The 24863-nt window shown below is 39.9% G+C and overlaps 1 protein-coding gene across 2 annotated transcripts in view; it reads left to right on the top strand.

Annotated features, from left to right (window-relative positions):
* LOC139131555 (SAM pointed domain-containing Ets transcription factor-like) overlaps positions 1-23041 on the top strand; it is a 29323-nt gene extending 6282 nt beyond the window's left edge. Inside the window, exons 1-8 of one of the 2 annotated variants that reach the window (XM_070697656.1) lie at positions 12252-12495; positions 12755-12856; positions 15839-16107; positions 16474-16677; positions 17631-17681; positions 18143-18217; positions 19359-19505; positions 20278-23041. In XM_070697656.1, the coding sequence (XP_070553757.1) occupies positions 12852-12856; positions 15839-16107; positions 16474-16677; positions 17631-17681; positions 18143-18217; positions 19359-19505; positions 20278-20453 (927 nt within the window). In that variant the 5' untranslated portion in view covers positions 12252-12495; positions 12755-12851 and the 3' untranslated portion in view covers positions 20454-23041. Of the gene's footprint in view, positions 1-12251; positions 12496-12754; positions 12857-15838; positions 16108-16473; positions 16678-17630; positions 17682-18142; positions 18218-19358; positions 19506-20277 lie in introns of those variants that run through there. The other variant, XM_070697666.1, reaches the window with a different exon arrangement.
* Positions 23042-24863: the final 1822 nt, after the last annotated feature.

The following is a 24863-nucleotide window of genomic DNA, read 5'->3' as shown; positions in this document are numbered from 1 at the left end:
TTTAATTTAAACACCAACATTAAGGCAAATGTAACACCATTGAAATTATGGTGGATAAGTGTTCAATTTTCCACATAACTGTTTAGGCGAAGAAAAAATTGAACTAAGTTTTAAGTTTTAAACAAACGCAAGGGTGACCTGGCAAAGTAAAAGGTAAGCGCAGAGGATAGATTTCTGTCGCCTATTTTCACCATCAAGTTGTCCGGAAAATACGTTCCGATCGTGTTATGGGTAAAGAGAAAAAAGTTTGCCAGTGAAAACGTGTAAACCGAAACAGCACTTTACAGAGAAATGTGTGTATGCAATATACTTGCTCAACTTTTTTATCATTGGGAGGGGGTATGTTTACATATGCAATTGGGTAATTTTTGTTGTTTTTTTCACCTGTCATGATGAAAATCAAATGGTACAATTTAATGCTTATATTTGTCTCGGCATTGTCACAGGTGATTTTCATATAAGTTATGTCATCTTCGTACCACACCGATACAACACCTATGTCTTCCTGTCATGATGCTGGCCAGTATACCAGTTGACGATATTCATAAAGCTGGCCTGTTTCCGCGTTGATTTGGTCAGTTGAGCAATATTGAGTAACTTCAGATGACAACGTTGGTCTTTCCTCATTCCAACATAACACCAGCTTTTGTCTTTCAAAGCGGGATGGGTGTGTCGGAATTCACAACCCAACCATCTGTGTACAGGCTGTGACAAAAGTTATCTATTGTATTGCGTGCGTTCAGCAATCGATAACAGACACTATTATTTGCTGAACGAAGAAGTTTTTTACCGTTAGAATGGTCGCTTGCCATTTCATGTTTTCTAGCCAGTACGGCAACCAGGCAAAGAAAAGACGCCGTCTCTCTCTCTCTCTCTCTCTCTCTCTCTCTCTCTCTCTCTCTCTCTCTCTCTCTCTCTCTCTCTCTCTCTCTCTCTCTCTCTCTCTCTCTGGTCGTGGTTGATATATAGTCCACTGGGGCCTGGTTTGATGCACTGACAGTAAATCCATTCATATCGCCGAATACGATGAAGGAGCTAACTATTGTCTCATTAGTGTGGGCGTTCAGTGAAATATTTAATTCCCTTTTGGCAAAGTGGACGGATTTTCAGAGGTCATTTCCCGGTTCGCCGTGTTACGCTAGTGGTCTGCGAATAAAGTGAGAAAGGTAGCAAGAAACCCATTTCAGACTATACATAATTACACTACATTACTTTCTCAGGGCGACTGCTTTCTCTAAACTCACCAGACCTTGGCTAGTTGAGCATTTACAGATATCAGAACAATTAAAGCTCCATAAGCTGTATCTTTTGGCTATTTTTTTCTGAACTTTTGTTTTGTGGCTTCCCTACACTTTCTGCATTGAATTCCTAAACTGTAATTTAATGCCAAGTATTTAGCATATCAACACAACCTATATGAGTATAATCTGTTATTGTGGAAAATTGCATTCAAGTCCGGACTAGAATTCATTTGTAAACAATAAACAATGATCAATACACACATACAAGCTGTGTTGACAAAAAGAATACTCGAAATTTCAGCATGACAAACGGATTAGGGTCAGACACGGTAGTTGATATACAGAAGCAGAATACTGAAAAACTTGCCACAAGTTACAGCTTACGTCCCTTTAACATTGCTGTTGTTTCTCTCGCCATTATCACCACTTCCCGATACAGCCGCCCTCCGCGGCAGCGAATATGGGTACTTTGGGATTCCGCCTCTCACTTTCCCCAGTAGCACAATGCTAGTATTTGCCGAAGAGCACGCGCTGGTTAATCTGCCCCCTGGGGCTCCTTTTCCTTTCTCACTTTATACCGACATCAATTGCAAAGTGCTGGTGTCGAAACAAACAAACGGTTTGATATCAAAATGAAAAAAAAACTGCTCATACGTGCCCATTACAAGAAGCACTTGGGATCTCAAAAGCTATAATGAATATTTTAGTTCTTGAGCTACTAACTTCAAAGGAATATGGGCTACAAATTTGTTGTTTGCCCATTCCAGTCTGTGTTCTAAATATAGCAGGTTTCTTTTTTCGCCTCCACGTGATCTTCAATTCTCATTTGATGGCCGAAGTGTGATTTGATTAATGATACCAGTCGTCCTGTTGGTTAAAAAACCCGCGAGATCAGCATAATAGGGTGGTTTCCTTGACCCACATCGAAAGTATGAAAGCGGCTGCCGCCGAGCAAAAATAAATTGGAAACTTTAAAATTTCAATTGATGCCCCCAGATTACGTCTCGTGCGCACGGCACCGTGATGTGTGGTGCATACGGGACGGGAAGTGGGTTTATACAGACGGCGCAGAGCGTATGCGTATACGCTTAATTAAAAGCAGTATGCGCCTCGAAAGTGAAAGACTCAAACGTTTGCAACCGTTTTCTTTCAAAATCAAGAGCATTTTCAAAAACAACCATTTTAAGATGAACGCAAATCAACTGTAGTATACTGACACTTAAAACAGTCTGACTGTACAGTGTGACTATGAACAAGACAGTGTAGTTCGAAACCATTTGTTGTTTTTTTGTTTTGGCGGGAAAATATTGTCAATGTGGTGTAACACGTCATTATGAAATCTTTTATCGGTAATTGACTTACAGTTGGCTGACCCCACATATCTTAACACGAAACCGAAACAAACGAGTAAAACAAACAAAATTGGTGATAATACACCAAAATTCTATGAAACTTTACTTTTACACTGGCTATTTTATATTTATTCGAAATTTACTCAGCTTACTGTAGTGAGATGAGAGTCCAACTTACGGCTTTGGTATCTTGCATACTCGTTGCCATAGTTACAAACACTCGTGATTTTTAATTCTTCAACTCCTTCACTATATCTTATACACAAAGTACGACCTCTACAGAAGGGGCACGGACTGACCACTTCTCTTCTCTTTCTGCACTACCAGGGACAAAACATGACATAATTTATTTTCACCCGAGTAAGTTCTCTGCCACTCACGGGACATTCTTATGCCTTCTACAAAGAGTGTCTTCTTGTTTTTTTAAGACCAAACCTTCGTGATATATTTCTTTGAGACACAAATTGGATTATTTGTAATCATCTCATGTTTATAGAACAAAACGATATAACTATACAATGAGGAAAAAAAATAGAAAATCGTGGTTTGCCATTTATTTGAGACAGGTCATGTTCAACCATCATGTTGGATATGAAGTTGCTATGGAGAATTAATAAACTATAGACATGCGCGGTCTTGCGGTACTACAACTGAAAAAAATATACTTCCACCCCCCCCCCCCTTTTGATATTAGCATTATGACCTGCCATACAAGTTGCCGATCAATTCCTTTGAAATCCAAAAACGTTATTGCTGTCAAGTCCATTGAGTTAACCCTCGTCAACCGAGTCAGGGCATTACTGAGCAGTTTGCCGTTAAAAATAACAGCAAAGTGTTGTGGATTATGACTCACAACATCCACTGGTCGATTACTCATTTTAACCTGGTGGGGTCCCTGGTACCGATGGCTCTCATATAATTATGCCCTGCGAGGGGCGTTGGTTAGGAATATATTTTCCTCGTGTTTAGTCATGTTGTTGGTGAATGGATGAGGTGCCGCCAACTGGTAAATTTCATGAATTTCGCAAAATCATCACAAAACATGTTTTGAAGGCTGATATACCGATTTTTCGTATTTTTGACCATGACCTTAACTTTGGAGGGGAAAGTAGAGCTGATCGTAACTGCCCTCCCACTGGCATACACGGAAAATATGCCCTCCCACTGAATTTTGATGCCCGCTGCCCTCCAGTATCTATAGTCTGCCCGCTCCCCACTCCCCACAACACTTTAAGCTCCCCTCTGCCCTCTCCCCACTACTGAAACTTCCCATTGCCAACTAGATGCCTACTTGGCAACCCAGATCAACGCAAACCGTGGGAGCAGCTGGCAGTATAGCTTGGAACATTGCTCCCCTCTAAGTTAGGTGCTAAATCTCTCCTCAAGTTCTATCAACCATGCCGCTTTCCCCTCCCTCTACGTATGTTCCGGTGCCCACTGTCAAAAATTTTCTCCCCGCCCACTGAAAATAGTGAAATTTCTTCCCCACCCACAGTAAATATAGATTTTTTCTCCCCGTCCGCTGATTAGTTTTGAAATTTGCCAGCCCGCTGAAAAACGTCGCACGAACAGCTTTTTGCACGAAAAGCTTTGTTGGCGGCACCTGATGGATACAGGTTGCGCTATATTGCACTGCAGGGGGGATACTGGAGTGTTCGCGTTATAAAAAATTGATCCAGAAATTACTTTAATGATTGTATGAGGAAAATAATTCTCAAATGATCTCTCAAATAGATTGCCGGTCCATATGGTACTTCTAGTCATAATTTGGCAAGTAGTAGACGGTCATTCAGCAGGGTATAAGCTCTGCTCATAATTTGGTGTCTTTTCACAGAATAGAATATTATGCGCTGCGGAGACATATATCAGGCCAATGGTCCCTCCATATGGGGGGACTGTATTCCGGCTCTCACTGGCTGTTATTACTTTTCTAGTCTACCCCTTGAGGGGGGCCTCATTTTATAGCTCTTGGAATGAGAAAAAATTTCACCGTCATAGTTTATGATTTTTTTTATTTTCCCCCATACAGTTAACAAAAGAGGTGGCGGCCATTTTGAATTTCAAATATTGGCAATAGTTAGGTATGTTTTGTTTCGCCTGGTACCAAAATTTGCGTTTCGAATTTCGACCCCTCACTTTTATTGTTGATTTTTGAAAGAGAAGGGTTGAACGTTTCATTGAGAAAGTTTAAGCATAGGTTTACACCTTTCACTTCCGAGGGCACAGTACCTCAACCACGTCGCATTGTTTTAGGAAACACGCGCCATATGGTAATAAAAGCCTCGTTGACCGTATGCCCAGTGTTCACCTTGTCAGTACAACCTGTGTGTGTTTTATGTCTGATATTCTTATTGGCGATCGACTTTTAGCTCAGGTTGCCAGTTACTGTTTTACACTGTTGTAGCAAATTATGCACAGTGCGTGTGCTGTGTTTTGAAGGCTTACTAATTTATATATCGACAGACTTCATGAGGTGGAAGACTGAATGGTATGTATTCGACAGCAAAAAATGCGAATATATTCCGTAACAGCCATTGTCCCATTAATCCTTTGAGCGCTTACGTCTATTTTGTCTCCTTAATAAAATAAACCCAAGTCAATTTTTCTCAGGCGGATTTTTGCCAAAATTTGAGAAAAAATCTGTAGCAAATGAACTGTTATGTCCATTTGGTCCAAACTTATCAAAAAATTACAGAAAAATTCATAAAAAGTGGTAAAATTTTGCACTAAAATTTTGGCGGGAGAAAATTACAGATTGAAGAACTAAAGAAGGATGCGGTCCACATTATCGAGTTAGAAGTTTGGCCATTAGTTTGAAGGAGGACCATAGCTCACGACTTTAACGCGTTATTTTACAATGTATTACTTAGCAACGAAGACGAAAGCTCCCCGCAAGCCGACCGTCTTCACAATCTAAGGTTTGGTCAACAGAAATCTCAAACGTCACCGACTATAGGCAACGACGCAAAAGGACAGTGATTGAGATCGCTTTGACGCTTAGAATGACATATAGCGACTATCTTAATATTGCACATATCACGATGAGATATGGACGGGCTGTGTCGGACTTCAAAACCGACAACATGTTCGCTCTCTTGCACACATAGACACGAAGAGATCGCACCATTCACTGTAATCGAGTCGTGAGACAAAAACACAAAATGCACAGCGACTGACATCCACACACGGAACAGCGACCATCGTATTGAAGGAATCTCCATAGTTGCATTATCGGACCATGACGATTTGACCCTTGGTCCGCAGATGTTCTCCGTGACAGTTTCGAAGATGCCGTTACTACCAGTGGCGTACGTGTCCTTCCCACCTTCCCGCCAACAACACGCCCCTCAGTAGGGGGAAAAAATCAGTTTTGCGCGGGATTTCGAAATGCATATTCCAGCCCGCATAGAATTAACCAAGTTGAATGATGAAAACAATATATATTTAGACAGCTGGTTCATGGTCGAAAAGGTTTAGAAAGTGTGACAAAATTTAAGTTCGGCCAGTGATGACTGATAGTCTAGGGTCAGACAGGGAGATGGTGTCTTTGTTACTCGAATGCGGACTCATGTGAGACAACGTTTCGGTGCACACGGTGACAGCGAAGATTGCATCCTGTTAATTTCTTATTTACAAAGAATTAGCATCATGGCGCATTTGTATCGTGATTTCTCCTCGAACATCTGCATCTTAAAGACTACACCTGTACGGTTTAGCGGACCGTAACAGCTGCCAGGATGTGTCGTTATCACAGGAGACAACTTCGCAAATCCGTGATTTTACGCTGACTGAATTTCCAGACAGAAACTAAAGCTGGAAGATACTGCCGGCGTGCCATAAAAAAAGTCTTATAGTCAGCCACGCGCGTGTGTTGCCTGAAAAGGCGGGATGTTTCGGGTATGCATGTTAGCTTACTACAATGTGACGCTTTACTTGAAGTAAATTTTACAATGTGTTAACTTGGCTTGTAAAATTCCTGTATCAGTTTACAAAACAGTAGATGCTGATGCACATGTCTTCTGAAAAACAACAGAAATCTGTTGTCATGGTTATTAAAAGACTTGTATGGCTGTGGATAGTTTTGTAATAATAATTTTTATTGGCTTCATTTTGTATTTCATGGACGGACTGTGGGTTTTAAGATTGGGTTTTATTTCGGTCGATTAGAAAGAACAAATATTTCAGATTTCAGATCGACTTCAGTTTAAGGAAGCGGTCGTATGTTAAGTTCGCTAAGTACAAGATGTAAGAAACGTACAGTGTTAAGATCATAATTATGTTGTAAGTTTTTACTGAAAGGTGGTATTTTAATCAATGAATACTTAGACATATGTATACATAACCAGTAAAAATTAACCGGTTGGACAAACTTGAAAACTGTTACACTATATTCACGATCAAAAGCGTGCACGCGCATTGATAAACACAAACAGTGACAAGATACATGAGTATATAAAAACAACTTTGAGCCCTTAATTCCCGTGGCTACTAGAGCATAAATCGCCGACACACCCACGTCTGACCGCACCATCAACAATGACAAACGTATCTGGTGAATCCCACTCCAAACATCGGTCGTTAAGTGACAAGACGCCAAGACATTTTAATAATCAATGACACAAATTTGAAAACTTGCGACGTATAATTGATAGTGATGAAAGGCATCCAACTTGAAAAGCAAAGAAGGCGAATTACAAAACAAAACGCGTGCTGAGCAAACTGAAAAGGTAACAAACATTCGTTTATTAATGTAGAACGCACATCGGGGACAGAAATTCAGGCCTTCAGATTTTATCAATTTTCTTCTGACCTACCACTTGTGGGGGCTCATTTTGAAGCTCTTGGCGAAAGAAAAGTTTTCACCGTCTTAGTTTTTCGAAAATCGAAAATTTTATTTTTTCTCATAGACTTAACACAGGGATGGCGGTCATTTTGGATTTCAAATATCGAGAAATCACAAGTTATTTGTCTCTCTAGTACCAAAGTTTGCACGGTGACCCCTGATTTTTATTCTTGCTTTGGTAAGAGAGTGGTTCAAAGTTCCACTGAGGAAAGTTTTAGCAAAAGTTTAAGTCTTTCACTTTCGAGGTGCATATTACCTTAAAGGTTAAGATAATAAGCGTCCCTGGGAGTTGCTCAATGATCCCTATCAGGTCAAAAACTATGACGGTTCACAGCTGCTTGAGTCAGATAATATAACAATACATTTCGTGGCTTCTCTACGGCTTATCAAGTGGAAACAATGTTAGTAATGATTAAAAATCCACTCTTAAATAAAAAAAATCTACCCATGATCTTGCAGACAAGTCTCTCAATACACATAATCATAAAAGAGGGAGAAATTTTACTCAACAAAGTTTATAAAAAACAAAGTTTATAAAACGACACGCGTACATGCATTGGTTGGAGGGGCTCTGTTTGCTGTATAATTTGAGTCCTTGCTTCATAATCTGGAAAACAGTAAAGCACGTCGAGATAATTTCTTGATTTACACTTAGCACTACAATTTTTTTGACAAAATGTCATGTGACCTTGGTGAACTTTGACTTCAAATATGTAAAATATTCCTCAGAGTGCAAAAGAATTACAAAGGCTGTTGTTATTGTAAACCCCTTGTGTAGCTCAGCTCTGACGTGTCTCTTTAGTCGGTTGACATCGACCATGAGCTGGACTTCTCTAAAGCGTTTAGACTGGAATTTGTCAAAACGTACACCCTTGTCGGCGTTCTGTGTAAATTCTGCACTTTAACCAAGCTTTGGGAGCACAGACGCTCTAAAATCAGTGACTTTTCCGACTTAGGCCACCGCCTATCATCAATTTCGCCATGTCTGTCTGTGTGTCGCAGTTGCCATATTCGTCCATCTGTCTGTTTGTGTGTTGAACTTGTTCGCCGTGTAGTTTTTCTTTGAAAAAATTATTTTACACTGTAATTTCACTCTCGTTAAACCTCACTGTTCAGCTATGTAAGCAGCGGAAATCCCCAAACAATACAATTTATATCAGATTTGAGCAAACATAAAATGTCAGGCAAAAACTTTGCATATCTAATGAGGATGGTGATGAAATCCGTAATTTGCATAATGTTGAATTGTAACAGGGGGGTCAAAGAATACCTGTACAATATTCGGCCATTTGTAACACACCTACAGAAGGTAAGAGATTTTGGTACTCTATAACTCAAACAGAAATTAGCTTTTCCCGTGGCATTCACTGAGCGAGTATGAAGCAGTTTCTGTAAAATTTATTCTTTTAAATGTCTGATTCACATTCAGAATTATTGACGTCGTGGTCCCGTCCAAATACTTGGCCATGTTTATTCCCTCGCCGACGTGTTGTGTAAAGAAATGCAAGTTTACCTCAATGTATTCCATTTGAATCGTATTTATACGTTGGATTCTGCTATGCAACGATTGCTTTAGACGAGTTTTAGACAAAAACCAGGGGTAGTTGTTGCTTATACTGCTATGGTATGCCCGTGTTCGTGGTCCCATAATAAATATTACCTTTGCATCGGCTGCGCTGGTAGGTGCAAATTCATTCGCCATTTTGGCATGTGTGTTCTTAACACGCAAATGTTACCATGGAGAGACAAATTTTCGTTCATTTTTTGGCTTTAATGTGATGAAGTCACACTCAAATTTCCAAGGGAAAGAGTTATTCAACGCTGAAGAATTGTTTATTGATAAATGACATTGGTATGTTTATCGTCGGGAAAAATGTATTTGATATATATATATAGTTAGCTTGTTTGTTTAGGGATTTTTTTTGTTCAATATCTTGAAACTTGAGGCGTGGCATTTTTTTAAGTCAGAACCAAATACACCCACAGAGAACAGCTCCAAGCTCATAAAGTTTGCATACAAATATTTGACAGAAAAAAAATTATCATCAAGATAGGAAAATTGCTTGAATCTTGGCTTGGTTTGGAAGCAACGAAAACAAGCATTAATGCATGTTTATATTTCCGAAGCATACGAATTCTACCATGATCTAATTTTTTCGTCAAATTCGGTGAAAACAATCGAATATCAAATATTATGATGACTTGTCCATCATTTTTTTTTTGTACGTCGTGTATTTCAGTGGATTTTAAGCTGTGCCCAATATATGACAGAATGAAATTGTTTAAAAACCCAGGATTTCTCATTTAAAGACGAGAGGGGTAGACTGAAATGTGGGGAAGGAAAAAACTGTACCATGGCAAAGAATTATCAAGGCGTGATCTTCAGTAGGTGTCCCGCCTTTCAATATTTAGTATTGGGGCAAACGGTTGAATTTTGTAGCGTCAGTTTATGTCATTCGTTGTATTTAAAGTTGGTCCATGTCACTTCCCATTTGATGGCTATAATTTATGCTTCCGGTTTCTTGCATTTCAGCCGCATTAAGTTTTCAAATTAAAAATTGCAGAGGCGTATGTAAAATTGTCCTTTCGAAGCAAGATCTCATTGGTAGCCGATATGTACATAGAGCATACTGCATCTCATTCCAGAAAGATTAAGTAGAGTTAATATAAGGAGAAGAAAATATCAACAAGTGTATTTGATCTTTTAAACGTTTCGTGATTTATATGCAGCCATGGTAAACACTTTATTTTGTCTACACCTTTCTCTATGTCACACATGTGATTAACCCTTTGACTGCCAAAGTCGATTTTTCTCATCTTTAGAAAATATACTCTAGTTAATTTTTTTCAGATTTTTGTCAAAATTTTGATAAGAAACTGTAGGCAATGAAATGTGATGTCCATCTGGTCCAAAATTATCAAAAACTTACAGAAAAATTCATACAAATTGGTAACAATGTTGCACTAAAATTTTGGCGGGAAAAAATTACAGCGCTCAAAGGGTTAATGATATCCCATTTTCGCCAGATTTTATGTTGTTGTGCGTTACAAAACCCATTGCTTCAACTTAACCGCGTAAAAATTTATTAATGGTGCAAAATCGAAATTTCAATATGGCTTCGATAGGAAACTCAAATTACACAATTGAGGTCCAGGGGCGTGCATCCAGCACGTTACGCAAGACTGTCTTTATCGTAGAATACTGAGTCATTATCGGTATAGAATCTGCGGTGTTTTCAAGGTGGAGAAATTCAGACTGGCGTGTTGAAATGCCGATGAGCTAGATATTTGTTTCTCTAAGTTTAAAAGATGGAGAGGGGGACTACAGTTTGTGCGAGACAAAATAGCGCGAATATTATTGTAATAACTCGTCCGATATGAATATGAATATGAATAAATGGATGCGCAATTGACAACAATAGGGATTAGCTGATCAGCCGATGTTATGTGCTACGGTTTTGACCGGAATAGATCGGAAAAAATAGGAAATGATATGTCACGGCAAGACGTTTTCCAATGGAACGCGTGTCCCTCGGTTGTAAGGTTGTGTAAATGCTATCACCGTTGTGGTAGCTAAAACTTTGACGTAACTCCGAAAATGTTATTGCTCCGGCCTCTGTCAATACTTAGCGGAGCAACAGACGATAATTAAGTTTTGATTGTCGCTTGCTTGAAATGTATGATATTAGGACGAACAGACGAGAAAGTCGTCTGTCGCGCTCTCCGAGACTATCGCTCTGCCCTCGGTCGAGGAATTCTGCGGTTCTTGAATTGTGGTGACTACAGGTCCGCCCGCAATGTATGACGCGAAAATCCTTTGGTTCGAAATGAAGATGTTTGAGATATCCGCGTTTCTCCGTACAAAATATCGTAAGCTGTAGTGAAAGTGTAAACGGGAGGGGAGGGAGGGGTGACGCTGCGCGCTGTGATTCCTCCTCGATAGAGTCGAAGACACGCATTACCAGCGTCGGCAGTCATGGAGCTTTAGTGCACGGCATATGTCGCGCTTGCATTGCAGTGAACTGCGTACAAGGCACACGCCTGGACACCCATGCTGAAACATCTGAATAATAGTGTCTAGTATAACAACAACCCAAATTTCGTGGCTTTAAAGTTTAATATTCCCTTGTACTTGATCTACTGACACATTTACTGACAGTGAAACGTCAACGTTAATATAATTTCTAGCTACCTCTTAATTATTAATGAGTAATTCTCGCGAACATTCAACCCCAGCGATATGGTCTGGTTAGGGAAAAACCCTTGGCTATGACATCATCGCCAAGCCTTCCGGTTATACCATTAGTACAGGGGGTAGAGGACGTGTCAGCGGCGGGCTAACTTTTTTACCAACCTACGGATATCTTGTCATCAAAACTGAAGAATTTAGCACATACTACGATAATCAGATTATAACATATATATTTTAGGGGAATAATGTTTGTTTTCTGTCAGCAAACTCTTTTTAAGCTTAGTTAGCGCATGCTTTGCGCTCGAAGAGGGGCGATCACATTTTTATAGACTATAGTCGTCTGAGCGGCAGAAACGATACGTAGCAGATTGTTTACATTACCAACACAGAATCTGAACCGCTCTTACTATTTTCGCAATAAGGAGGATATGCTGGTTGTGCTTATATATTACTTGTGATTGTATTCCTGGAAAAGCTTGGCTGGACGCGATCGAAAAAGTGGTCTGTGGTGTTTTGAGTTGCTCCGGCCCATGTCAGAGTCGCGTCGGTGCAGGGGTCACGGTACACTGCCTCTGATTGGTTGACCACATAGCATTATTATGTAAATAAGAAAATATAAGCCTGTCGGTGACTGGGTTTGGCATGTTATTCTTCTTGGTGTCTCCACGGAGCGGAGCTTACAATAATCAGACGCAAACTGGACATTCACATATAAGTACGCATGAGCACTAGCAGAGTTGCAGTCTGCCACCAGTGAGCTGAAATACCGAATAACCAATACAGACACTCTACGGATAATTTGTTTCTACAGCTGTGCCAACCGTGGACTTGGCTTTTCGAGTCGCAGTCACCGTGTCAATCGTGCGTGTAAGTTTGCTTCTGTTTTTCACATGCCGCCTTTAACTAAGGTTTCTTGGACCTCCTAGCTCCTCGTCTCGATTCTTAGCGACTAGTGAGCGTGCTTTCGGTATGCTTCTCGGCACTGCGCCGTTCGGTACAGTGCTACACACACCTGTTTCATCCCTTCGGTGAGCGAAAAGGGGAGCTGGCCATACTGAAATTGAATTTCGACGCAGATGCAACGTTCAAGCACTTAATTTTATTATTCTTTTTTTATTTTTTGTAGTTTCTCGGCTAACTGTCTTGAAGCACGATCAGAAGTTTCATCAGCTAACTTGAATTATCCTGTGAAGCACGCCACCACAAAAAACAGAAAACAATGGATGCGGTGAGAAATAAGTGAAACTATTTTCTATGACACCTGTAATTTTCTGCTGATATTCCCACTACAGCCTTGCTTTTCCATTATTTTTTTGCTTCGTGTTTTATATCTCTAAAATGCACACTCAAATTTTCTCAATCCTTGCACAAACAGAAAATCGCAACGGATGCAGCAAAATAACTTCGTCAGTTTTTATACATTTTTTGTCGGCTCAAAATACGACATTCTTCGCAAATATTTTCTTCCAAAAAGTTTCCCAACTTTTTGTACAAAAGGAAAGTTTTTTTTGAAAAAAGTTCTCAAACTGTCTTCGATCTTGTCACCCAGCATCCAATTACAATGTATTTTTTGGAAAGTATTTCCTTGATGTAAACTTGGCTGCTTGCCAAGTTCACCATTTCTTGCACGATCCTCAGTGGTTTGCGTATCATTTTAAGTGATCCGTGTATTGTTGATGTCTGCGCATCAAGGTTGAACACACCGCTGTGACCCTGCTCGCTGAGTTACCTTTCGTACGGCAAGAAAACTGATGTTTTAAGTAAGGAAGGCGTTGCCATGCATTGATTTATGCTGTTTTTTGGGGTGAGGATTAGTTCAGACAACTTGAGAGAGATGCGGTTGAGACAGTGAGAACAACAGTTATGTGAAGGCACTGGCAAACTGTCAATAAGACCGACTGTTAACATGATACTATATTTTGCTACTGCAACCCATCTTCGCATCCAGTCAAACTTCGTAAGCCGTGTTTGTCATTTGGAAAACAAACAAAACAACAAAACAACATTTTTGAAGACAAAAGCAGCACTTTGCGCTAAGAGTTTCATAGTTGGAGCGGCGGAGCCACAATGCGGCAGTGAGTGGGAATGTTGATAAATGGTTGCGTACGGCCAATCGTAGTTTCAACTTCTCAAAGTTTGAAAAAGCGAAAGCTGTATTATCGAGACACAAAAATTAATAAATAATGAGAAGACGTTTGTTGCTTGCCGAGCAATTTTATCCAATCTATTTTTCCAAGATCTGATGCAACCTCGTACAGGTAGAAATGATGCATGGGCAGGCAAAGGGTTAACATTCTGTTAGATGGTTAGCTGTCAATTTTGTTCCAATTCACAACAAAATTTCGGATAAACAAGTCACGCTGACTGCAGTGGTAGGGATAGAGAGCCATCTCCGACCAATTGACAGTTCAGATAGACTGTACGTGAGGTGAGTAGGGGCCTTGGACAATGGAGTATCATAACCTGAGTGGCGCCGCGAGCCTGGGTGGGACGTAAGAACACGTGACTGTAGACATAACAGAATGAATAATCGCAATTCATATGCGGCTGCCATACCGCGGTGTCCAAAACAGGTACATACCATGTACCTGTGTGGTGAAAGGTAAACATCAAAAGTACGATTAATCATCATCCTAGCCTTGACCGGTCGTTGTATCCGTAAATGTTTACGCTACATTGCACAACTTTGAATAAAATTAGGAGAGTGCCAGGCGAAACCATGACATGACTACGCTGATAGCCAACTAAACCTGTCTTATCGGCCGCGGGCGGTAAAGTCTCGTTTCTGTTGTGACAGAAGTAGATCTCAACCTGGATGTTTTCCACTTGGCGGGAAATTCGTCTCTCTCGATATAAATTTCCAGAGCACTATTTCTTAAGCTTACTCCGGTGACAATATCAAACGGTAGTACACCAGAAGACTAATACCCCATCAAAAATGTTATCATTCAAGCTATGCCTCTATGAATGATTTAGACCTCTCTCTGATGACCACGGTGAACACCATGCCACATTGGCCAAGTGTTTCTATAAAGCAAGAAACATAATACGTTGAGCATAGTATATTTTTAGAGTTCAAGACGAGGGGCGGCGAAGGGTCTGCCCTTTTCTTACCGTGCACTGTTAGGCATTGCCTACCACTGATACTTTATCACACTGGCACATTGTTCACACTGTTCGTAAGGTATGTGGACTCGTTTACCATATCAATGAATCGTCCGCTGGACACGTTCCAAAGGTGAGAAATCAAGATAAAAGAGAAACAGGAGCGATGGCTTTGAAAATTCCTACAAGTTTAAACTGAAAACGTCTTTTTTTTCCATACTAGTGCGATGAAGCTATGAAAAATACTCGATTTCCTGCACATCTCGTCTAGTCGCGGCGGGAGCGTTTGGAGAGGATGGGCTGACATGATTTTTTTTCTCACAGATGAACCATAATTGTCAGCAGGCCACTTAATTAAAAGTAGTACCAAACTTCATATAAGCCTTGATTTACAAATATTCTCTCATACCTATTTCACTGGCCAGAGAGCAAGATTAACGATCAACTGCAATTACGGGGATTAGCGGACAAACAATAGCCCAAAGAATGACTGGCGCGACATTGAATATCCTCTGTTCCAGGAAACGGGTAGTAAAAACAGACCGGTGCTTCATGCGGGGAAATCCCTTTTTCATCAAGGTCATATGTCATCAGAGTGCAATTCGTCCTGCGTTATCTCGTACGCTGTTCATGGGGTTACAAGCTGTTGCCAAATCCGCCAGCGGGCGACCTTACAACTATATAGATAAATGTGGATGGGCCGCGGAGCTGGAAGAAGTACCCACTGTATTGGCAGAATGCCAGCGCGCCTGATATCCGTTTAGTAGCTAGACTCGAACATTCTACACTCTAGCGAGCAGTCGATAAGCCTGTAGTCTGTAGGAAGATACGGAGGGTTGTGTATGGATATGAGCCGCGATGTCTGCTTCTCGTACTCTGTATCTCAAAAATCTAACTTTCAACACTCCGAGTCCCAATAGTGTGTAGTCACGCCGCCTTCCAAAGCTCGGTCATTCCGTAGCAAAAACAAAGTTCAGACACTCCCCAGTTTCACACGACAGTTTATTATATTAATATTGCTATTGCGCCTCATTTTTTCGAGCTGGTTTTCAAATTTTCAAATTTTATACTAAAGTCTTCTTTCGGTTCTATCGTCTCCCTCCAGACTGCGTATGACGTCACCTGCTACGGCGACCAACTATCAGAAATCGAATCACTACTCGACACGCATTATAAGCCAGGACCAATCAAATGGTTTCATGCCGGTGCAATACGACGACGTAACGCCACCAGAGCCAATAGTGGAAGAGCAAATGGAGTACTGTGACCTGGACACCATAGATGACGAAGAAGTTGAGAGAGTACGATCACTGGTCATTTTTGAAGTGATGAAAGATATCAATCTAGCTTGCAAGTTGCTAAACATTCCAGCAGGTTAGTTTTCTTAATTCAATATTGAATATTCAGCTTGCCCTTTCCCAGTCTGACCAGATTTACTGTGTAAGGTACAGGGTGTGTCAGTTAAAGCACAGAGAAGGAGATTTATAATATATCATATTTCTGAACTACACCATTCAGTTTTAAACAATAAGCATACGTACCTGCTGTGCTGAAAAGCTGAAAAGTGGCCGTGGGGATTTCGATATAATTTGGGACGTAGGACAAAAACTAATTTACAATCAATACAAAACTAATGGAAAAGTAATGAAAAAAGTTAGCGCTAAAGAGCTTTGACGAACAGGCTCGTCAAAAAAGGACACAAATTTTAGAGAATAATGGCATTTTCCCCCCGTTCACCAGACCCAACACATTGGACGATAGACAACGTGGAAAAGTGGCTGTTATGGACGCTACACGAATACAAGTTAAACAGCGCCAGTTTGAACATGGAATATTTTCGCATGAACGGCATCAACCTTTGCATGATGTCAGCAAGCGACTTCCACAACAGGGCGCCCCATTGCGGCGACATCATCCACGCGCAGAGGGACATTTGGATGACGGGTAAGTGTCGGATTCTGATTCAGATTCTGGTTCAGATATTATTGTTTTGTTTTGTTTCCGTATACTACTTTACTTCTTATCTATTTACACCTAAAATTAAAGTGAAAGCAAGAGGTGTATGTTATAGCGCGGTCGTAGGGAGACAGAATCACGACAGAGCGTCTATATTCTTCGTTAAAAAAGCATGAAAGAGTGACGGGTTGTGTTCACAACTTCAATTAAGCCGTCTGATCTGGGTCAATGCTGTAGTGTCTCGAGGCGGAACGTGACTCGTGAGTCAGTGGGACCCGTCTCCGACCCTGCGGGCATTATCCGGCATCATCGGTAGACAGAAAGGCCTGAACTTTAACGTTAGGTTGTGTTTGAAGCCGAGAGCATGCTTTCCCATTATTTTCTTTGCCATAAATCACAATGCATGCTCAATTGGTCCTCAAGTTGTTTTTAACCCTTTGAGTGCTGTAACTTTTCCCACCAAAATTTCAGTGCAACATTTTGCCAGTTTTTATGAATTTTTCTGTAATTATTTTGATAATTTTGGACCAAACGGACATCACATTTCCTTGGCTACAGTTTTTCATCAAAATTTGGGCAAAAATCTGAAAAAATTGACAGAGATACATTTTATAAAGGAGACAAAAATTGACTTTGGCGCTCAAAGGGTTAATGTTTCACAACGAAGTGTAGGGGACTGAATGTACACCATAAAATCTTGTAATAGTGGTCACACGGTTGGGCAAACAATATTGGTCTACCCTACCAGTATACTGGAGATCTAAGTAAAGAATTAACACATTATAAAACTGGCCACTTGACACAATGCCAGGGTTGTAAATATTACTTCATTTTGTAGTTGAGTAATATATTGTCGTAATTCATCTACTCGGTGTTCAGGAGTAATTATCAAAACACTAGACTGAGTGTTTGCTAACATAGAGTTGTTCATTATTTTACAGCATCCAAGATGCAAGTTTCGAAGGACCAACCAGCCTTGTCTCACAACGAAGGTGGGTACTATCTCTATAATGCGGGCATTGATTCATTAGCTTATAAACATTCGTTACCAGAAATCCGGCGTTGTTCCGGTTCTGTGTGTGCTTTTTTACAAGTTGATGGGCTGTTGATCGATCCATTGAAAATACCCTTGCCGGGTGGAGGGCTTGGGAGGGGGGGGGTGTGAAGTAATTTTCTTTTGTGTTGGCAACAGCACATCAACGTATGGATATTATTCATCCAATTGCAAAGTTCGGGTTGACCCAACTTGGAAACTGGAAAACAACATGGCCGACAAACACTCAAACGACGTAATCGGGCATAAATACCGTCAGTTTTGGAAGTGTAACGCTTACTATCGCATGCAAATGTTTTCTAACCAACGATTTGCAGGCCTATGTTTCTACCAGATGCGCAGGCGGCAAGTGGAATGAAAAGGACAATTCAAAACTTTGTTTGTTTGGTTTTTTTCCAGGCCGACCGCAGTACATGGAACGGGTACTCAGTGACGGCAATCTGTGTACGTCAGGCAACGACTCCGGAAGTGATGGTAAGTGTCTTTTCGGTTTCGCTTTTGTTTCATCGTTGAAAGTCAACCCATTCCGTCGTCCTTGGGTGTATCTCCTCGATAGTTTGATGAGATGAGAAATGTTGCCCTGAGCTCACGAAACCGGTATTGCGAATTTTCAATGTGACACCTGTCTTAATATTTGTGTCCTAAAAAAGACAATCTGAGTGAGAGGATATCAGACAGCAAGGGCGATAAAATTTTTACTTTGCTCTCGTTTGAATAGTATGATTGCTAAGCCGGTGTGAAATGTCCTCCTCGCTCGAATTCTTACAAAATCATACGTTTTCAAGCTTCTCCTTATGCCAAACAAAGAAGAAAGACAGTTTCGCCTAGAGTTCAAGCACCACATCAAGCCTGTCGCGTGAAGGATAAACTAAAACGTTTCTTCATATGGCCGAGCCCCTCGAGTTGCACAGTCCCTCCACACACAACACATGTTTATAGAAATTCAATGTTATTAAATTATAAGAAAGAAGTGAACAACTTAGCTTATGGGTGCGTAAGACCGACGACGGTATTTATTGTAGGTATACACTGCCAATACGAGCGAGAACAATCTCGGGGAATTTACATGTCACTACGACCTTGCTATTTATGATGCATTTGCACCTGTGGGCTTCTCACCATCTTTGCAAACATGTGTTCGTGGTTGAAGTTATATCGAAATTCACTTTCATCCGATACAGCGGGGGTATTTTTACGGCACTTGAAGACCGTCGTCTTGACGACACACCGCGCGGTAACAGTCAACATCCAAAGTTGCTCGTTAATAAGAACAATCTAATTAACGGCTTAGCCCATTAATCGAGAGCTTCCCTGGGAAGTTAAATTTCTAAATGGTCAGCGTTATTTTCCAAGTGGTCGTTGTCCGTAACAACTGACCGACTAACCGCCGTTGCTGCAGACCCCGGTGCAGTTCGTCATTTAACTCGACAGATTTTGTCAGACGAACTCTAAATGCATTTGAAGCTCGACTTGAGAATGAGTAACGCCTGTTAGCCGATGGGTATGCTTTCCTGTAAACCTACAACACTTCGAAGCCAGCCGTGCGTAGTTGATATTAATATAATTTACAGTTAATCACTTAATATACTAATACTTTTTGCTCTGTTTATTTCAGATGAATCAGCCTCGCCCGCGGGTGGTTTCGACACATCCATGACTCCCAACCACACAGCTAGCATTCATCTCTGGCAGTTCTTGAAAGAGCTTCTCCTTCAACCTGAAAGGTTCGGCCATTGTATCAGATACCTAGACAAACAACAAGGTGAGAAGGACGCTTTGACATCCATTCGCTGTTTGTTCAAAGTTTACGCGGCGAAATGTCCAGAGCCAAGAACTGCAGTCAGCTTCTAGCTATTGCAGAAATTTGATATATACTATACTGCGACTATTGATGATATTTTAACTAATTTTAATGCATTAAAATGCATTTTCTCATCTCTATATTAATTTGAAATACAAGTACAGCATACAAAGTTATCGTTCAAATAAATTCTAGTCCAGACGATTGTTGTCAACAATGGGAAATTATTTATTCAGCAGCTGCGTTGACAAGTGTAGGGCATTTAGACATTATTATGGGGGGGCCAATAAAAGAGCATTTCACAGACATTCAAAAACTTAAAAAAGAAAATCTATCAAAAGTACCTGCTAATGGAGCGTTAAATCCGTTCTGTGGTCAAATAAAATAAAAATTCAATTATTTTTAACTTTGTCGTTAATTCCTTGGGCTCAAAACTTTGGAAAGCCACGCAGGCTTAGTAAGCTCGTTGAATTGTGACTTCAGCATCTAAAAAGACCAAATTACGAGCAAACTTTGACCTCACATTAGTTATACTCTAGAAATTGATTTTTTTGACTATCGTAACGTCCTCAGGCGCTGTTCAACGACTTCGGTATAGAAAATAGCTCATGTGAAGACGTGTTTTTTTTTCAAATGTAAACATGTTGCTATGATAGCGCTCAAAACTCGAGCTTTTGACTTTTTTTGCAGATGACAAGGGTACTAATTTGTTTCTTTGTTTATCCGACATCAGGTATTTTCCGAATCGAGGATTCGGTGGAGGTAGCAAAACTGTGGGGACTTCGGAAGAACAGGCCCAACATGAACTACGACAAACTCAGCCGTTCGATCCGACAGTATTACAAGAAAGGCATCATGAAAAAGACTGAGAAATCGCAAAGACTTGTTTATCAGTTCGTCAACCCGTAAACGAGAGAACTAGGCAAATAAAAAAAGCGCGAAAAGCGAGGAACCGGCAACGCGTTCGTAAAACGCCAACACGTTCAACGGGACTTACGTTGCAATCGACTCCATACTCGTCCAACCTCACCTGCTTGTCTTTCTTTCATTCATTCGGGCGAGTTGAAGATCAACAGCGAACACGTGACGACGTTGCCTCGACTTTTTTTTTATCGGCAATTGTTTGTCCCCCCGATACACAAGGTGGATCAGCAATTGTATTCGTGATAACCGTTCAGCACAAAACCGAGCGGAAAGAGTCAAATATGGTTCTGACACAAAACAAGACGTCATGTGCAAGCCTTATAATATGTAAGGCAACTGTTTGTGTATTTATTTTTATTTTTATTTCTTGACCTAGTAGGTCACCTTTTTCAAATTTAGGTTTTCACTGCCCCTATTTAACCCATGACAGAAAATAGGACACAGTCATCTATTGCAATTCTATAAATACTGCAGTAATTTTTTTTGAGACTTGAAAACATGTATGAGAGCGCATGAGAGAAAACGTTATGATTGTGTTTGTTTGTTTTCGAATCACAGTTGTTTGAATGATCGACCGTTGACTCATGAAGGACAAGAAAATGCAAAACGTTTCCAACAATGTGCCTTCTGATTCAGTGAACTGCCATTTTGGATTGCCCCGCTTGGTGTCGGGACGGTTAAATCCTGTGAAACGTCCTAGAAAACTGTCATCAAAAAGCTATGCCATGCGGGGACGGTGAACTGAAAGCGCAATACTATTTTATACAAATTTACTCGTTCTCATGTGTTATTTGACTGATCCGCGTGACCTTTGAAGAAAACGTATATGTCAATGTCTACATTGTGTATTATGGCTTCAAAGTGCGCCAATTTCATGGTCCGGTGAGACTTTACTTTTGAGGCTATTGTATAGTTTTATTTATTGTCGTTCTATTTTGAATGTTTGAGTTTCTGGTCTCCTTTTGTCTGTAAAGAGAACTACGATGATGTCAAATCACGTACTACAATTTACTACAATGAAATTTGTATTTTTGTAAAGAAATTTAAATAATTTGTAAATTTGATATATTGTCTTGTAAATACTGAATGTCAAACATTTAAACCAGTGTGGCTAGAATACTTGGATTGGGCATGGAATTTCATGTCGAATGGGTGAATAAGAATGGGCTAAGAAACAATTCTCGTCTGGAGAAGCCAATTCTTCAATGCAATACAGTGACTATTATCTGTCACTTTACGACTTCAAGTTCCATTTTCCCGCCAAGATGCCGAGTAACAAACAAATAGATCAGTGCTGTAGTTTTGGTGGGATATAGTCTCATTTTGGAAATTTTAAATTTTGTTCTGCGCAGTCTCGTCGCTTGAATAAGAAAACAAATCAAATTACACTTTTTTTATTTATTTCATTCTAGTGTAGACAATTGAAGTGCTACAGAATGAATTCTAATGTATGTACTCTATAATCCATTATGTAACACGTATTCTCTAGTCATTGTTTTATAAATGGCGTTATTTTCGTTTATTTTGAAAACGAGATTTTTCCCTTCTAGACTGTAAGTTATTATATGCGTACAGTCATGTTCGTTTATTTTAAAAAACAAGTCATTTTTCCCTTCTAGACTTTAATTTATTATACAGGCAATCCAGACAAAATCAAAATGTTTGATTTTTCAATTTATTTCTGCTGTTTGTATGAGGACGCTTTATTTTGCGTTTATTTTTACTTCTACGATAACCAGTATGAAGGTATCTTAAATTTACCTTCAAAATGTCAATGCTAAAGTTATAGTTGATTGCTATGACAACGTATGTCCTATGAACAGAACGTAACTTTAAGTGTTAAGAAATTAGAGAGACTTTAGTGGTATCGCAGTCGCTTGTAAAGAAATTGTGATCTTCAATGTGCGGAATGAAACCAACACAATGGAAGTGTGTCTCTTGAACGAGGATGTAGCTGCAGACGACACTTTTCTCAAGTATTCATATAGCTGCAAAAGAGGTTGCGCAGAATCTGTCTGTCAAACACCCATTTTTGGACATCTAAAGTAAATGTGTGAACTTGTGTGACCATTTACTCCAACTTTTTACAAGATTTGTGTTTGAGATGAGATATGTGACTTCAGATTTTAAACTTAAGTGCCTAAACTACTTTCCTGTGTCTATGCACTGAAAAGGTTGCCTTAAAATGTCCTCCATGTTTTTTACTTGCAGAGATGCTAAAAACATTTTTGAAAACATGTAACATTATTTCAAACTGTGAGAAGATTTTGATTGTGTTAGACCACCCTTTTAACAAAGTTGTCTTCCCTGTTTGAATTTTACAGACGACACTACGTCACAGAAAAGTTTAACTTCTATGCATGCAACTCAGTGGCGCGCCAGAATACGGCGTGACTGTCTTATTGGCTAGTTACGCACTGCAAATACCGTTCTGAGAATTCCTGTGGTTGATTTGCCATTGTTAGGAGTCAGCATTCTTTATGTACAAGTACTGTGCATGATTTTTAATGAGAGATTTTTGTAATTCCATATTGTTTTGAATTTATATTGAATAAAAACAATGAAAAGGTAAATACTGTCGCCTGAACATTATTTTACTTGTAATTACAGACAGGTAAGCAACGGTCAATGAAAAGACAATTATCCATTTCTGAGTCAAATTTTCTTTTCATTTGGAGAGTAGTTTGATGTACACGGTCAGTGTCAAAGTCACATTAAGGATGTTGTGCAAAGTCGTTTTTCACCTTTTTGTGATATCAAGAAAACATGGATTACTTGCATAAATAGTCACTCAGTGCACAAAATGACGACGGTACGTACTTGTTAAAGGTATACAGTCACCTGTAATCTAAAGATGCCCATATATGGTCAAAAGGGCGTTCCTTGTATTCAAAATGCCCATGTGAGGGCGCTGTTTTTAAAAAGCAGCCACACGCTCAAAATCTGTGATTGGTTAGATTTTGTCTTTCCATGGTAACTATGGCAAAATTGGAACAGGTGACAGTATACCTTTACAGTGTCAAACATCACCTCTTTGCTGAATTCAAAAAGATGATTTCGCTGGTGACTTCAAGATACAATAGATTTTTCCTATTCCGACTTGTTTTCCTATTACAAAAAAACATCGCCACAATGTAATGGAGAACTGCTATTTGTATCTGTATCAAAGGCAAGACATATTAAGATTTCATTTCAAGCGCTTTATACATGGAGTCTAAACTCCACGCAACAGTCTATATTCAGCCATGCATTGCGAGAGTTGTACTCTGAACTTGATTTGTTTGGTACAGACCATACATAAAATGTTTCACTGAATGTTTAATTTCGCCTGGCGGCAAGCAGAGTTGACTAGCATGTTTCAAGAAGTCGAACAAAGCAGACTTCTTTTCATATCGAACAAAAAAACATGAAAAGGCTGTATCAGTACAACCACATGGATTGAATCTTTTCAGTGTCCACGACACAGATAGGTCATGGAGACATTGCTGGTATGACACGGGCAGTAGTTGCACTCTAGTGTTGACTATACTCTGGTCATATTTTTCCTTGAAAACAAGTATTTTGTTTTGTTTTGCTTTATTTTCTCGCGAAGGTATGGTGAAATGGAAGTTCTAGTCTCCGCAACACCATGCATTTTGTACAATTTCCAGTGGCATTATCGTTGAAAAATGCACAATATCAGTAATCTTCACATTTTTGAAATAATATACGGTACTTTCAGTAATTTATGTTCAATTAGAGTGGTGAGATTCTCTGGTTCGTTATTTATGTGTATTCGTTCCGCAGTGCCAAAGTTGACAAGCTCAACGGGTTCTCAAAAAGAACGCTTCCCTAAACCACTGTGAATAAAATCCACTGCCTTTTAAAGTTATAAGAAGCGTGTACAAGCGGTCACGAAGCTGCATCAGTCGACTGTGACGTCATCAAAAGGGTCTTGTGCCTGTGGTAATTTTGATGACCCTCTGAACAGCCCTACAATCGTGCACTATTTTATTGTCATTTAGAGCTATCCACAGAGCGTATGGTTGATAAATGTGCATTCATAAATTTTCAATAAGCTCTATTCAAGTTCACTTTAATGTTTAAGTTTCAAAGACACCAGTTGAGCGCCATTCACCACTGAAAGTCTGGTGAAAGAGAAACACATTGCTGCCGATGCGAATTTCGCTGAAGAATAAGGCTAATCATACTCAGTAGTGTCGACAAAGTGTGATTAAATCACTCATCTGAAGGTCTCTATTGCTAAGGTAACTTGCTTGTGTTTGTCATGACAGAAAATTATGTGATTCAATGGTATTTGAAACAGAAGACCCCTTCATGTATGTATGTGACAGGCTAATCGTATTCTCTAAGTTCTTTATGAATGTCGTGACTTTACATTAGAACTTCAGTCTT

Source organism: Ptychodera flava, chromosome 1 (genome assembly GCF_041260155.1).
Source record: "Ptychodera flava strain L36383 chromosome 1, AS_Pfla_20210202, whole genome shotgun sequence".
Classification (NCBI taxonomy): domain Eukaryota; kingdom Metazoa; phylum Hemichordata; class Enteropneusta; family Ptychoderidae; genus Ptychodera; species Ptychodera flava.
The sequence above is the reverse complement of the archived record's forward strand: the minus strand, read 5'-3'. Positions and strand labels throughout refer to the sequence as shown.